Source organism: Chaetodon trifascialis, chromosome 12 (genome assembly GCF_039877785.1).
Source record: "Chaetodon trifascialis isolate fChaTrf1 chromosome 12, fChaTrf1.hap1, whole genome shotgun sequence".
Lineage (NCBI taxonomy): Eukaryota > Metazoa > Chordata > Actinopteri > Chaetodontiformes > Chaetodontidae > Chaetodon > Chaetodon trifascialis.
In genome coordinates this window covers 13333721-13349578 of record NC_092067.1, presented here as the reverse complement: position 1 = coordinate 13349578, position 15858 = coordinate 13333721, and the positions used below count along the sequence as shown (strand labels likewise).

General features: G+C 41.6%; 1 protein-coding gene across 1 annotated transcript; it reads left to right on the top strand.

The window, feature by feature from the left end:
- Positions 1-10590: 10590 nt before the first annotated feature.
- Positions 10591-13327, top strand: sox21b (SRY-box transcription factor 21b). The gene is made up of 2 exons (XM_070976559.1): positions 10591-10838; positions 10993-13327. Exon 2 carries the CDS (start codon positions 11009-11011, stop codon positions 11753-11755), a length of 747 nt encoding a protein of 248 aa, XP_070832660.1. The 5' UTR covers positions 10591-10838; positions 10993-11008; the 3' UTR covers positions 11756-13327.
- The last annotated feature ends 2531 nt before the right edge of the window (positions 13328-15858 follow it).

The following is a 15858-nucleotide window of genomic DNA, read 5'->3' as shown; positions in this document are numbered from 1 at the left end:
CAATTTTATACTGCTGCCCTGCGTAAAAATGATTAACACTGCCTGGCTGAATGTGGCAGCTATTCACCACAGCCATACTCCTGCATAGCCCTGATTCTGAACCAGGTATCAGTCCTTTTGCTATAAGCCAACTGTTATACCCACAGTTCTGAAAAGGTCCTCAATATTCATTAAAACCTTATGGAAGTAATCACAGAACTTGCACTGTTTCTACAATTGGTCACAACAGAGTAAGCAGAGAGGCAATTTGTGTCAATGTATATTTCCTTAGGTATGGCTGGCTGATTCAGCACAAACACTGCCCCCCTTTCGCCTCTCAATATCTCTCAGACAGCTTGATCTTATCTGCTGGTTTGTCACAAAATTCTAAAATATAATACAGAAGACAGCATGACATGCACACCAGATCACACACGCACATGTACTGCCCAGTTATTAGATGTTTGAAGAGAACAGTTTGGACAAAACACGACAAGCCCAGTGATGGATTTGCTTTGGTTTGACAAATCATGCTAAGTGGCATTCAAGCTAACGCGACCTGACTTTGGGTAACATTTTATATTAAGGGGCACCAATCACCATTAACTACTACTGCTTATTAGCATGCATATTACTGGCATATTGGCTCTTTATTGGTCATTATAAAGCACTTGCTAATGCATTCTTGTGGGGGTTAGGCTTATTAAAAATTAGAGTTAGATTATTAAGACTCAGTAATTGATGTTCAACTTCCATACTTATTATCAGTGAGCAGTAATGAGGAGGTCATTGATGGAAAACTCTTAGTTCATAGTCCAGTTGCAGAGTATAGTTATGCAGAATAAGCTATTGATAAGTGCTTTATAATGACTAATAAAGAGCCAATATGCTGCTGCTAATACACCTGTAATAAGTTAATGGTGAATAATAAAGTTGTGGTTCATATAAAGTGTTACCCAACTTTGTATCAGTGTTAACACTGGTATAAGTTCTTCTACATGCCAGGCAAGAATTTGTATACATTATGCAGATTTTTTTTATTTTTTTTTACAGTGTTTAGATTATTTTGTCAAAGCCTATGTACAATCCATGCATATGCAAACACGCATAGACACAAATTCGCACACACACGCACACACTCCCAAGAGCAGACAATACATCCTGTAACCTTCAAATGTATTGTGTTTAGAGTAGGTCCCCTGTTGCATTCAGAGTGGAAGGCACTTCAGCTTGGTCATTGTACAGCAGATTTTCATGCTTTAATGCTGCACAAAGCCTGCTCTTTCCACCAAATGATCAGGCCATCTTAATGTTGCACCTGAGACTCAATAGGTACGTATGTAGAGCACTGGCAAGGTCTCCTTTCTTTCATCTGCTCCTCTGCCGAGGATAGCAAAGTATTAATGAAGCCGTTTTCTGATCTGCTCTCTTTACCCTGATCCTCCCCCAGAATGCCTCTTCATAATTTTTCTAGTATTTACTGTATTACCATAACCCTGATGCAAGGCCCATTTAGAATTGTGCTTGAGCGACTGGGAAGCATATTAAGGCAAAGGGGAATTTTTGTGAAGAAAATGTACAGTGTACACAGCTGAAAAGAATAGAGGGCAATATTCATAATGGAATCTGAAAGCTTTCATTTTTTCCCTCATTGTCTCTCCTTCCTTCTCTAAACAACCTTCCTTTTTTCAGCTATCAGAGCAAAGTTCTCAGAGAGAAAATGAAGTTCATTCATGCATCCTGAGAGAGGCTTTTAAGGTTGAGTACAGCTCAAACAAAAAGGAATGTGAGCTACGGCTGGCCTGAGTATGACTCAATGTTTATAACCTTGGCGTGCAGAATTCAAGAATGCTGAGGAAATGAATGAAGCCGGCTATAAAGCACATCCAGGCCACAATTCTGGGAGACTTATTGGTATTCATTAACATGTTTTGTCCATGTTGCTAAAGTGATGTGATGTGCTGTCGGTTTTCGTGAAAGGTTTCTGGATAATCAAACTCGAATATTCCACGCTGCAAACTATTGCTGCTGAATTTGAGTTGGAGAACTGACAATGACAGAACTGATGCTGTTTCTTTTTGGATGAAATAATTCTCTTGAATAATATTGTTGTATTTTTATTGATTTAGAGTGCGCTGAAGATATGCATCTTGAAGATGAATGTACGGTTACGATAAGATACAAAGAGTATTTTTCTTTGCTGTCAGGTCCCCTCCCATTGCTCCCAGCCCCTTTCTCTCTTCATTTTACTAACTGGTACTCAAAGCTTCTCCTCCGCTGACCAAGCATCAGCTTCCCTGTGCTGATAAATGGGCTTCTTTGAATTGATGGCAGGCTGGAGGAAAAAGAGATAATCCTAGATAATGTGGACACAGTTTTCATTTCTTGTTACCCAATTAAACTGCAATTATCCCAAGAGCAGGAGAGGAGAAAAGTGGAAAGAATGGCCAAAGAATGGGAGAGCGAGGCTCCCTGGGATACTCTCTAGCAGACACATTAGCCCAGATTTGCTCCATCCTGATAAAAGAGACCCATTTCTTGCACTTGGCAGTGCACAGCAAGTGGCAGACCAGCTGCAACCTGGGGTTTAGAAAAGAATGCCTGTGCAATGTTTGTGCCATGCCTCAAAGTGGCTGGGAAGAAAAAGATCAAAATGTATACAGGTTGTCGCCCTATTAAAGCATGGTGGCTTTTGTATGGCGCTCCATGTGTCTTTAGCTGAGGACATCAAGGTTTTATCCCTTAACAGCCCGTATAGATTTTTTTATATATTATTATTATGCTAATGTCCAAGACACATTGTCGGAGAGAACAAGTGTGCATTTTGTGAAACCTTTGTCGTCACTGACTGATCAATGTAAGAACCCTGGAGCTGACTACACAGGGGTTCAAAAACCTTCAAACAAGCCCCTCTTATAGCATATCCAAAAGTGCTTTGACCGAGAGCCTGTGTGCGCCTACTGTTCCTTAAAGGAATCGACCACAGCTTAAAAAAAAAAAAAGAAAAGGGGGACGCTTCCTCTGTGAATTGTTTGCCTCCAGATGAATCAGGACGGGGTGAAACTCTCCCCTGGCACAAAATCTAAGAAGTAAATTAATGTCTTTTGTAATTACTGTTTTTCTTAGTAATTATCACACCGGACAATTTATGGATTAACATATTGATTTCACTTGACCCCTTGGCAAGGCTTAATTTGGACAGAGAGGATACTTTTGGCTTGTGCTGCCAAATGCAAACAGCCCTCGGGGCCCTCGTTGGAGCTTTGCTTTTTAGGCGTGTCACAGCATCTTTAGCAAGCGTCCCCATGGGACGATGATCTGACTCGCGCAGGGTCCTGGCCTTTGGGTTAGCTATCCTTTCAGAGTGCAGCTCTGCACGGGTATTGACTTTAGCCAAACATAAAAAAAAACTGTACAAGTGGAAACTGAGAGGAGCATTCGTAAGAGTAATTCATTAATCTTCACAGGCGATTAGTGCTTTGAAGTCTTTGATTTTGAAAAGCCGTGCTCCTTGCTTTACTATCCCTCCCCTCACGGGCTGTTTAGATAAACATTGGAAATAAACAGATTAGTTAAAATCATTAGGCAAACATCTCCACACGCAAACACAGGTTGTCTGCTTTGGAATGCTGATAAGTGTAACCCCTCTGCAGTGGCATCTAATGATGTTGTCGCGTGTGCTGTGTGCACACAATCAGCGGCGTGGCAGTAATGCATTGCTGATCATGGAGAGGGGAGAATACTCTGTCAAAATATGATCAATATTTCCTATAAGTGCCCCCGCTGCTCTGCATGAGTAATGGCCTGATTAAGCGAGCAACACGAGAGGGGCCAGTATGAATGCGGCCTCTCCACTGCTGTGTCCATCAAATAATGAGATCACCTGAGACAGCCAGCATCACCACCACCCTCCTCCACCTCCCCACCACCCCCGAACAGGACGTGCTGACAGGACACTTGCCCTCCCATTGATCATATTGTCATTCAGGCCAGCACTTGGGACACACATGTTCGCACACATTCACACACACACCCACGTGAGATGCCGTGCGAATATCACTAATCTCTTCCCGTGTTGCGGTATAATGAACTCTCACTCCAGTTGTTGGACTTGCCACATGTTTTGATGTATGTCACATAACACTGCTTTAAAGGGCTCACCTGGAGAGATGTGAGATTCAGCTGCGACAATGAGCCATCTGCAGGAGCTCTGTCATTTCTTTCTTTTGAAAAGTGGGACTTTCTCTCTCTCTCTCTCTCTCTCTCTCTCTCTCTCTCTCTCTCTCTCTCTCTCTCTCTCTCTCTCTCTCTCAATGACATGGTTATTATCTTGGTCACTTAATCTCCTCAAATAAGATTGATTTGTCCTTTCAGGCTGTGTTAGAGAGCCTCTGTCAGAAGGCACTCAGGCCATGGGAACCATAGAGTTCCAATGCATCCTCACAATTTTCCCATTTGATGGAGGTCACAGTCACTCAGGCTGCTTCTTTGACATACTGATGAGTACACGCACAAAGGCTCTTTCATTGTTACAAGTAATAGAGAAGAGCACGGCTACATGCACAATACGCGACAGGAAGAGGTGCATGGCTGTGAATGTGTCATGCAAATGCAAAAAGGCAGCCCACATGGGTGGATAATTATGTCCTACAACCAAGTGACGAGATTGGCGTGATCATTTTTTAAAGATTCTGTCTTTGTCTTCATGTCAGCATTAACAGGTAATTCACACATGTGAGCGCCAACATTTTTTGTATTGTACTCGATAATACTTCAGAGGTTGGCCATATGTTTTTTTTTTTTTTTTTTGACCAATTGTTGCCCACCAGATTCTGCAGATTTCTTGCAACACTTCAAACATTTTGCACAACACTCAAAGTAAGTTTGCTCAAAGAAATATTTATTCACAGCATCGTTTGGTCCCTCTGTCAAGGCCAGTGTTCTGGTGCAAGCTTAATTAAAACATTGTGTTTTTTTCTGTCACTTTCTTTAGTGTAATTTTACGTAGTCTGTTTTTCATAAATCACTTTCAGCGAGACGTTAAGGTCTTGTAGACAATGGACAGCAGTTTCCACAAAAGAGAAAGAAACCACAGAAGGTGATCTTTAATAGTCGACTTGTGAATACTTTGAACAGTTTTGCAAATTGATTTGATCACATTTAACTTTTCATTTTTGCAGACCCGTGCATTGAAAAGGCTGTGAATTTTAATAAATCTTGACCTTTAAAACTCAACTTTTTTAGTGTTCTCACCTTCTGTTCATTCAACCCAGATCAACACAAATCCTGAGATTCAGTTCTTCATTTCCTATTCATAACATCAGGGAAACTTGCAACAAGGGTCAAAGGTTGTTAATAAGCTGGAAGCACTATACTGTCAACTTTTATACAAGTGTGTTTGATGTTGTGTGCAATGTTAAAGATGAACAAGTCACCCTGTGGATTTCTTTCTTGTTCTGAAGGACGATGGCACACTATGAAAGCCCAAATAGCTTGTTGCTGCGCTGCCACGGGTTCAAGGAGATTGGATCACTTTTTGTTTGCGGAGCGGCCTCAATTCAGCTTCCACATAAAGAGTGAGAGACTAGGAAAGGACTGAGAGAGAGCAGTCTTTGTGGGGTTGAAGGGAAGGGGTGGATAAAAAAATTGCCTTGGTGCATCAGTTTTCTCTGATCCCAACTGGAACTATAAATGTATCTGAGAGATGAGCTATCTGTGGCGGGCTGTGCCACAAGCAGGCCTTTTCTTCCCTCTGTCCCTGTGATGAGTTAGCAGGACCTGGAGTGATAAAGCTGATAGAAGGGCTGCTATCAGGTGGCAGTCTGGGTAATTACAACTCTCTATTTGGGGCTTTGCAGTGATGCTGTGGCGATAAGGGGAATATAATGAGGAAGAAAGGCCAGCGATAATGTATCCGCTAAATGGTTCAAAATAGTCTATCATGGGAAAAGTCATCTCGGAGCCTGGAGGGAAACAAGTATCTGTGGATTTGAACCACAGGGCCCTGCTGCAGAGGCTACGTGGAAGGTTTAAGCTAAACATACGGCCTGTGGGGGGTAGCGGCAATCGTAGTTCAAAAATCTGACTTTTCACAAAGGGTAGGATAGACCGTTTTTTTAATGATCCAGGAAGTCGTTTGATTGCCGCTGCTATTTTGTTTGGCCCTCAGGGTGCGGAGATATTCTGCAGTGTGAGATTACATATAATACTTTGACAAGCGGCGGTTTAAAGATGAAGGTCTTATCAACCTCGCGGACTCCACATCCTTCTGTGTAGCCATTCTCCCTCCATAATGTGCTTTCAAAGTTTGTTGTATCTGTCAGTTCAGGTCCTCGAAGATTGAACTGACAATCACTCCTCTTTCCTCCCTCTTTACCATCATTCAAGCATTCACTCACACACGCTCACTCAATCCTCAGGGCCATTTTCCTGTTCCACTCCCCAGTCTTTAATACACACTGCAGTGTGTTCTAGCTTGTATGGCTGTTTCATTGTGAATTACAGATTCCCTCACTAGGGATCATGACCACTATCAATAGTATTTTCACTAATGTGATTAAGTTAATACTGTGCTCTATGAGAGGATTATTTCTCAATTCCTCTTGATATGCGTAATATTTAGGTTGTGGTTGAGTAAATATTTTGGTTCTCCATCAAAATAATTCCCACTGAGACAAAGACACGAAAGTCTGCCCTAAGGAGCAATAAAGACTGTATAATTAGAATGATTAAAGAACTGCACAACTAATTTGGCACTTATTGAATATATTTTGAGAACACAACATTCAAAATAGGTCACATATTTAAACCACAAAAAATATTAACTTTATTCACATTAATTATGTATTTATTCAGACATTCTGTGTGAGTCATTTGAAGTGATGCTGAAGTCGGCATTGTCTTTTTACCAATCCGGTCATTATGTCGCCTTGCACTTAAGCATATTTTCTACGTATTGTGGAAGCTGTAAAGAAACCTCATTAGACAAAATGACATCTAATCTAAATGCAATCATCTTTAAATAGTAATCAATTGGATTCCTTACAACACTAAACTGTTTGTCATTAGCACTTTATCAAAGGCTCACTTAAGATAAGATTCTGCAGCTAATGGCGTGTGATGGTGACAAATTGACTTCCAATATTCTCCACATCATGCAGGAAACACTCTGCTCTAACATGTTTGCTCGGCTGAAAAATGCATTTACAATTTTTTAGATTTTGTTTCCTTGTTCCAGAGTGTCTTTCATATGAATACCTTTGTCTTAATCTCCCACAAATTGGAATTTATTTCAGCCAATCATTAATAAAAATAGGCTACGTGATGAAAAGAGTTAACTGAAAATACACAGTAATTATGTTTGAAACAATATTATATTTCTCCCTCCTTAAAGCTTCTGTATTATAATATCAGTCATGCTTTTAAATAGCTTTTTAGCAAAACTAATGAAATATTTGGGTCCAGATTCATGCTGTTTATCTGCAGCATAAATCCTTAATCTGAAAATCAGCTGTAAAAAGTGGAGCAATTTGCATGTTCATATAAGGATTAATGAAAATCCTCAGAAGACGGATGAAATGGATGAGACGGCTACCTTTTTCACTGTGAGGAGCATTTGCTGCTTTCTGTGTTGGCCTGCATGGGAGCAGCTCTGGCTCAAAGAGGAAGGGGAAGATCCAGGCAGGGCTGTGATCAGACAAGCAGAAAGAAACCACATCAGGTACACAATCAGGACCCCTCCCTCGCCCTTTCTTCCAGCCTCCCCGATAATGAGCAAACTTTCATGTGGCTGTAAATGCTCCTCTCTTCTGTTTTTGAAGTGGCAAACATGAGATATTGTTGTTTACCCTGCTCACTTTTCTTTCCCAGTCAAAGAAAAGCCATCTGATAGCAAGAGGCCAACTTATGTTATCTTGAAATCAATTCATTTTAAGACTCGATTCCCCTCCCTCCACCTCCAACGGTGCCACTTTCAGAGAGTAAACAGCAACACTTTGAAAAGAAGAAGGAGGTAAAGCACACATCCCACATTACTCCTCATAGATGAGGGCTTTTTATGCAGGCTGGGATTATCCAGGGATCCTCATCAACTCTCTTCATAATTTGTTGTGCTTTCTCCCAGAGTTAGTGGAGTGTTGAGCAGAATAAACTGGTGCTATCATGAAGATTCTTGCACCTCCAGGGGCTCCTATTTCAGAGTGATGGCTTTAGCACTTTAGAGTGAACTGTGTGCGATCTCTCCGGCTAGGAAAATGTCCCCATGGGCTTGTTGTTGCTGCTGTCTGCCTTCTATTTGCATGATATTTTTCTATTCAGTCTTATCATCAGTGTGCTGTGAGGTGGGAGTGCTGGCTCCGTCTCAGAGGCTGGACCCGGGCTTTATCGGCAGGTAATTCTCCCACTCTCACTAACTCATCTTGAATTATTTAAGTGTTATTTCCAGGACCCAGGCAGAGGTAAAAGAGGGGGGAAAAACACACTGGGTTGTTGTTGGTGTTATTTATTTATTTTTCGGAAATCAGATATCCTTGAATTACTAAATTGAATAAATTAGCGTTTTCCCAGCCTGCAAATTAATAAGCTGTTTTGTGAAATAGATACAACGAATCTTGACATTTTGATCAGTGGAAAACATGCTGGATGGCTGTGCCTGCTCCCGTTAATGCAGGCTCAACAAGGCCCTGGCATCATCTGAAATCCTCCAACACGTGTTATTAAAAAAACAGATGCCATGCTTTAGGAGCAGGGCAGTGAACAGGGTTTTTTTTCCCTCTACGTTGTTAAACAAATAAAATAATAAATTACATAAAACTGCAGAGAGAATTAAAACAAACCCATCTCCTCGGGGGGCAGTCAAAAGCACGCATGTTTGCAGACACTGAATTGCACACCTCTGTAACTCTCTGCTCCCGATAAGAACTTTCCACCGTAACTTATTCATATAATTCATAGCCATTTTTTCCCTTTTTTTGCCCGTTTGTGTCATGAGAGGCACATGCTCCTGCGGAGTGAGTGGAGCGCTTCATTGCAGTAATGTTATCGAGGTGAATGACAAGCCGACAAAAGGGGCGCGCAGTGTTGAGAGGCGCTCCGGCTCAGTTTGGGCAGCAGGTTTGTCTCTCAGCTGGTCCCTTTGGCGCGCATCATCCTCACCTTGTCAGGTTCCCTGCTTGAGACAAAGGAGCGATCCCTCGGTGAGCTGCAATAAAAACAAGCCTGATCCCCGTTCACAGAAAATTCAAGACAAATCTCAGCATGCAGTAATCAAAAAGGCGCTGCTTTTGTAAATTGCGCATCACTTTGGGATAGGTCAGCGTCATCACTCAGCTTTCACCCTGTCAATAATCTGCCGACACGTTATTTAGGCCTGCGTTAAAAGCAGAATTATTTCTCCGATATTTGTATTTTATAATAATAACAATAACAATATATATGCTAATAATAATAACAATAACAACAATCCCACTTTATATATTGTGAAACCTGTCCTCAGATTAGGTTAAGGCGTTCAAAAAAGAACAACAGTTGTGAATTGAATTTGACATCCATTTATATCCTAATTTAAACGCTCGACCTACAGCCTAATTCGTCATTTGTAATATTGTTTGATAGCCCTTCTCTATTTTCCTTTTTTTTGTACACATAATTATGTACAACGGAGAAGGTGCGGGAACAAACCACTTAAACCTACAATTTACTCAACAAGTCCTGCAGATAACTGTAATTGCTTAGTTGAATATTCGACAACCTAATTTCAGTTGTCGACTCGCTGCCCTTGGGAAAGTCCTTTGAAGTGAAAGTGAAAAGGGGGATTTCGGGAAAGTAATTAATTTCACCAAGCGCGATTAGAAACACTTCAGACCTCCTCGGCGTCCGCGTATTTACGACAAATGCAACGATATCAGAAAATTAAAGAAGATATTCTTTACCTCTCTTGTCGTCTTACGCACTACTTTTCAATGGCAGTGCCACCCATGGGGAAGGGATGGGAAGGGGCAGGCGGAGAGAGACACCGGTGAGGATGAAAGGTGAGAAAGTTGGAGTGGCAGCAGCATGATTCAAGCTGCTTTGATTGGCAATTAAACAGCTGGAACAGAGAGGAAGAGGCGATTGGGCATGCGGTGATGCATGTTTTAAACAGGGGAGACGAGTGCTCCTTTTCCAAGTATTTGATGTCTCAGATTCGACGCAAGTTGAGTCTGAACTTCGAAAAATCCGCACCTGTCTGCTGCGCCCACTCTCACAGTGGCCGGGATGAAGCCTCAGAGGCTCACACATGTTGAAACTTTAGGTGTTCCAGGTGCATCCGCCGCTAACGTAAATAACTTAATTACTTTAACTGAAATAAGCAGTCACTCGCTAGAATAAATGTGATTCAGGATAAGAAACCAATGAGTCCAAACAACACCGAGGTCAACGCTCTGAGTTAAAAAAACAACAAAAACAAAACCCTCACATAATAAATAAAGATGATATATCCTAAATATGAGATGCGTTTCCTCTTTAAACAGGGTGGGATTTTTTAAAAAATCGTTCAGCAGTCGCCTGCGTGATCGACGCAACTGCGCATGCGCCAGAGGCACTTTCACTACCTGCCACACAACCCTGTATTTCACATGGGGCAGGCGGGAGTCATCATCCACTTGCGTAAATGCTGCTGCTGAGTGGTGTTTGACAGTCTCAGGCGACAAGAGGAAAGCAAGACAGCGGCTTTTTTTCGTGCCCTCTCCTGTTTGCTAAAGGCGTTATCACTGATGAATGCCACCATGAAGCAGAAAACATAAGTTGCGCACTCGGAAGGACGCTGCCACTTGTACTTCGCACTAGATATTTATCGGTGGGATGAAGAATTGAATTAGGTAAGTGGCCCAAACATGAGCCGCAGCTGCTGTTGTGAGTCCGAACTGAATTTAACTGAATTGCTCAACTTTTGAAAGGAGTTCTCTGTGTGATTTTGTTCTGATTTCGCAAGTTATTTATACTTATTTTCTCATTTTATATATTTTTTTCCAGAAAGTTTCGTGTGAGCATGTCTAAACCAATGGATCACGTAAAACGCCCGATGAACGCTTTCATGGTTTGGTCCAGAGCCCAGCGCAGAAAAATGGCTCAGGAGAACCCGAAAATGCACAACTCCGAGATCAGCAAGAGATTAGGAGCGGAGTGGAAACTTCTCACCGAGTCTGAGAAAAGGCCATTCATCGACGAAGCCAAACGACTGCGAGCGATGCACATGAAGGAACACCCAGACTATAAATACAGACCGAGGCGGAAGCCCAAGACTCTGATGAAGAAAGATAAGTTTTCTTTCCCGGTGCCCTACAACCTCGGGGAGCACGACGCGCTCAAAGTTAACGGGCTTTCCGCTGGAGCACTTTCCGAGTCCGCCCTTGGGAACCCTGACAAGGCAGCGGCGGCCGCGGCGGCTGCTGCGGCGAGGGTATTCTTCAACCCGTCCATGTCTACGAACCCCTATTCCTTTTTCGACCTGGGATCCAAGATGACTGAGCTTTCCCCGCCTTCGTTTCCGTACGCGTCCCCGCTGGGCTACCCGCCGACGGGCGCCACGGCTTTCACCGGGACTGGCGGTGTAGGTGGCGGGACGCACACCCACACGCACTCACATCCGTCCCCGGGAAACCCAGGCTACATGATCCCTTGTAACTGTACGGGCTGGCCCTCAGCAGGACTCCAGCCGCCCTTAGCATACATCCTGCTCCCCGGGATGGGAAAACCTCAACTTGAACCGTACCCTGCATACGCTGCAGCGTTATGATAGGCCCACTTTGGACTTCTGAGAAAATGAAATGTGAAAAGAAAAACAAAACAAAACAAACAAACAAACAAACAAACAAACAAAAAAAGCTATTCATGCAAGAGTTTTATTATGCATGCACAAACTTGTACATGTGATGAAGTGCTCGTCGTCTCAGATATCACATGTGTATGTATATTGATTAATGCCTTTATCTAAGGTAATGCTTATTTAGAGAACTCTCTAATCTATTATTACTCAGCCATCACCTCTCACAGCCCAGAGGAAAAGGACTAAAGGATGGCACAAATGCACACATTGAGAGGAAATTCTATCAGAGCAGTTTGTCCATTTTGAAAGGTACACTATTCGATTTCTATCTTTTTGCAAGTTGCACCTGCTTGACTAACCTGTTGGGATCAGTGGCAGCATATAGCCCACAGTGACCATACTAATCACAGGATCACAACATTTCCTCTCTGATAAGTTGTTGCAGGCTAATGGGTTATAATCCATGGATCAAGGAGGATTTCCACAACGTTTCTCCCCTCATGAGTGACTGTAAATGTGTACAGATAAAAATGACTCTAGTTTATTTGCCGTTATAGGCTTAGTGTTTGAGATAGGGCCAGGAATCTACGTATTTCACTAGAAATCCGGTGTATATTTTGAGTTTTTAAACCGTTTTATAGATGTCTGTAATATTTATTGTTTAGTGGAATCTATGGTGACCCAGACGATTTTAAAAAGGACAAGACTAGTTCTGTGATATTTGCACATGAAACGTAGAGGATGTAATTTATTTTGAAGGTGACATTCCATTTCAGTGCATTGCAACTTATGGGGTTTGATTCCTTGAACCGCTTTTTTTTAATTATTATTATTATTTCTATTTTTTTTATCCTCAAAAAAAAGTTCCAATTTAAATGCAGATGGAAGTTCATTCAAGGCGTTTATCATCCCTTCATCTCCCACCCTCCCACTCCTCGTATCATGTGCAGCAGAAAAGGAAAAAAAAAAAACGTTTTTAACTAACTCTTATGGAATTTGTATGTTTTGTGTTTTCTTTAACCTCCGTTCTGTACTTCAGCCTATTGCTACTGTTCACTTGTTGAGCAAAGGACTACAATAAAGCGTATTCGGATTAAACGGAAGGGAATCGCGGCTCTACTTCTTGATGAGATGAACAAGATTGTTATCTTCTCTCTCCCTGCTCCTGCTCCAGGTGAAGTGTAAGGTATCCTCCAAAGGCCGCTTTTGTCCGCGCGTTGAATGGCATTACCGGGGGGAAATCTAAATCAGCCCATTGTAATCAAGAGCCAAAACCTTATTTATCACAATTTTAATCGTGAATAGGAAGGAAGATAAAACTGTGTGGAACTCCGAGCTTTCTTTTCCCATGCAAGAACCAAAAAAAAAAAAAAGAGAGAGAGAGAGAGAGAGCGAGAGAGAGTGAGAGAGTGAGAGAGCAGCTTTTAGGCTGCAGAACAAGCTCGTCTTTGAGGCTTTAAAACAACCCGAGCTGAGTGTGTGCGCTCCCAAGTCTGCAGAGAAAAGTACATTTACTGTGAATTCAAATGGGCCATGCTGTTCAAAAAAAAAAAAAAAAGCACGCTGATCACCTGTCTAAAAGAGGGCATGTTCTCACGTGCACCTGTGTGCGTGCGTAAAGATGTGTGTTTGTGAGCGCTGTGCGCAGCATTTCAGCTCATATCGCCTCTCTGACGTGTGATGTGTGTGATTTAAGCAAACTGGCCCTTCCTGGGTTACACCGAGAGATTAATTCATAAGGATCAGAGCGATTATGCAAAACTAATTTGGACAGTCCAGGGATAATTATCTCCGTCACGGTTAATTAAACCCTTTCACCACTATGTTCTCCATTGTAACACCCCGATCACTCCTCTCCACGGAACTTCCCTCTTGGCCCCGAAAATAACGCGCAAGTGACCCTGTGTTTCATTTAAAGGTCTGGAAAACAACAAAAACAAACGCAGAGCTGTCAGAAGTGGTGGCATTTCATGTGCAGCATATTCAAAGGGACATTTTTTGACAGCAGAATTTATTGGTTCAAAGTGGCCTCTACATTTTTATTGCGTGTTTTATTATTCCATTTTTATTGTTATTTTTGTTATGCCATAAAGTGAAAATTAGACGAGCATTTGTAATCTACAAAACAAAATGTAAAAGCTCATTTTGAAATGTTTTTTTAGGTGTATGAAGGTGCTGATGAAAACATAGAGGAGGTCGTTAAGTCAGCAGAGGAACTTGCATGATGAGTTCAGTGGCGATTTCTTTCCCCTTTCTTTGGCTTTTTCTCTTATATTTTTCTTTCTTGGGGGGGAAAAAGGGAAGAAAGCTGAAAGAACTTTTTTTTTCCAACTCTGGGAGCGTTTAGACGGTCGAGGGGGTTTTGTCTGGGAACAAAACGTGGGTTGGGAGGTTTTGTGAGAGTGTTGTTTGTTGAAGTGGAGCTCAGCAAAAGCGGCTGCTTTCCCTCATTGTGATGAAAGCAATCAGTGGTATTTGGAAAACTGTTAGCATTGTGCACTTCTTCTGTGTCCGTTGTGGAGGATTTCTTTTCACAAGGTTTTTTTCAGCCGATCCAGCTGGCCGGAGTGAATAGCACTGCAATGTGTACACGCTTTGTCCCTCCAAGCCCTTCAAGTAGCCCACATTGAATAGAGTGAGTTGACACTGCATGACAGTGAAACAACATAATAAAAAATACATGAGCGCATGAATAGAAGCAGGCGCATAAATAAATAAAATGGGTGGCCAAAACTGGATAAACTGAATGACAAAACGGTGAAAGGAGAACAAAAAGATATTTAACACGCTAGATTAGCATTAGAATGCAATCTACAAGCCAGAACAATTGATGAATAGGTTTACCGGCCAAGAAAGAAATGGACTAAATGCCTTTTGAATAGATAGCCTATGTTTTTTTTTTCTTCTTCTGTCTGAGACTGAATGAGAAAGGTGGAGATGCAACTATGGAAATAAGTGGGAGAAAAGTTTTTCTTCTAAACTGTTTTTCACTCTTGATTCCAAGATCCTCAGTAAATCCTGGGCTGCAGGATGAGATTAAAGATTATAGATCATAGAAAATGTTTTATTAAAATCAAACTGCCCTGAAGAGAAGTCATGCTTTTGGGTTTCATCCTTTGAGTTCAGTTTTCTCACCTCATACAGGCCTAAAATAAGTTTTATAATACAATTCAAATTTAATTTACCCATGGCCCACTAAATATTCTAAATCTACTCAATGAGAATAAGTTTTATGTGGTTTAATAGATGATGGGTGGGTATAAATGGCTGCATGGTGATGAGCAATCTGGCCCTGGTGCAAAAAGATGCGGAGCACTTGACCAAACCACTGGACAAACTCAAGCGCTTGTTCGGATTAAATGATGCTTTAATTCAGCACTTATTCAAACTAGTTAAGACACTGTAGTGGCAGCCATGTGTCCGCTGCAGTGCCTTTTCTCCTGGCATTAGGAGAGCGTCAAAGATTATGTTTAAAGAATATCTTCAGTAAATGCAGTGAGAGTGTTTACTTGAGATAAAGACTGGTCCTCCTGCTGAAGCAGTCTGCGTATTCATTTTGCTTACATACTTCACTGATGTCTGTTTAATTCAGAACAAACAGGCACTTAAGTTCTGAAATGATAGCACTGTTTAGTGGCTTTAATTAAACCTTTATTCACATTGTTTCCAGAAGACAATATGCAGAGAAGTGCTGCAAAAAATGTATCAGAATATTTTAATTTTAAAGCGACGATTGACGCAGTTACTCCACAATAAACAAAAGCTAAGAACGGTGAATATAGTTTATATTTTAATAAGAAATTCAAATAGAAAATCCTAACAATCCTCGCCTTGGTATTTTACTGTAGCTATATTGACAGCCGATACAGGGGTTTCTGCAGACGATTTAAAGCTATGGCTGCCTCATGTTTTCATAAGCCCCCCATCTGATGCCCCGATATCATTATGTCTTAGTGTTAAACCCTTTATGTGCCTGTAAGACATTTGTAGAAGTGAGATTAGGCAAATTAACATACATATGTATCACCGGTTCAACCATGTTGACCTTAGAGGGATGTACAATGGTTTCCTCA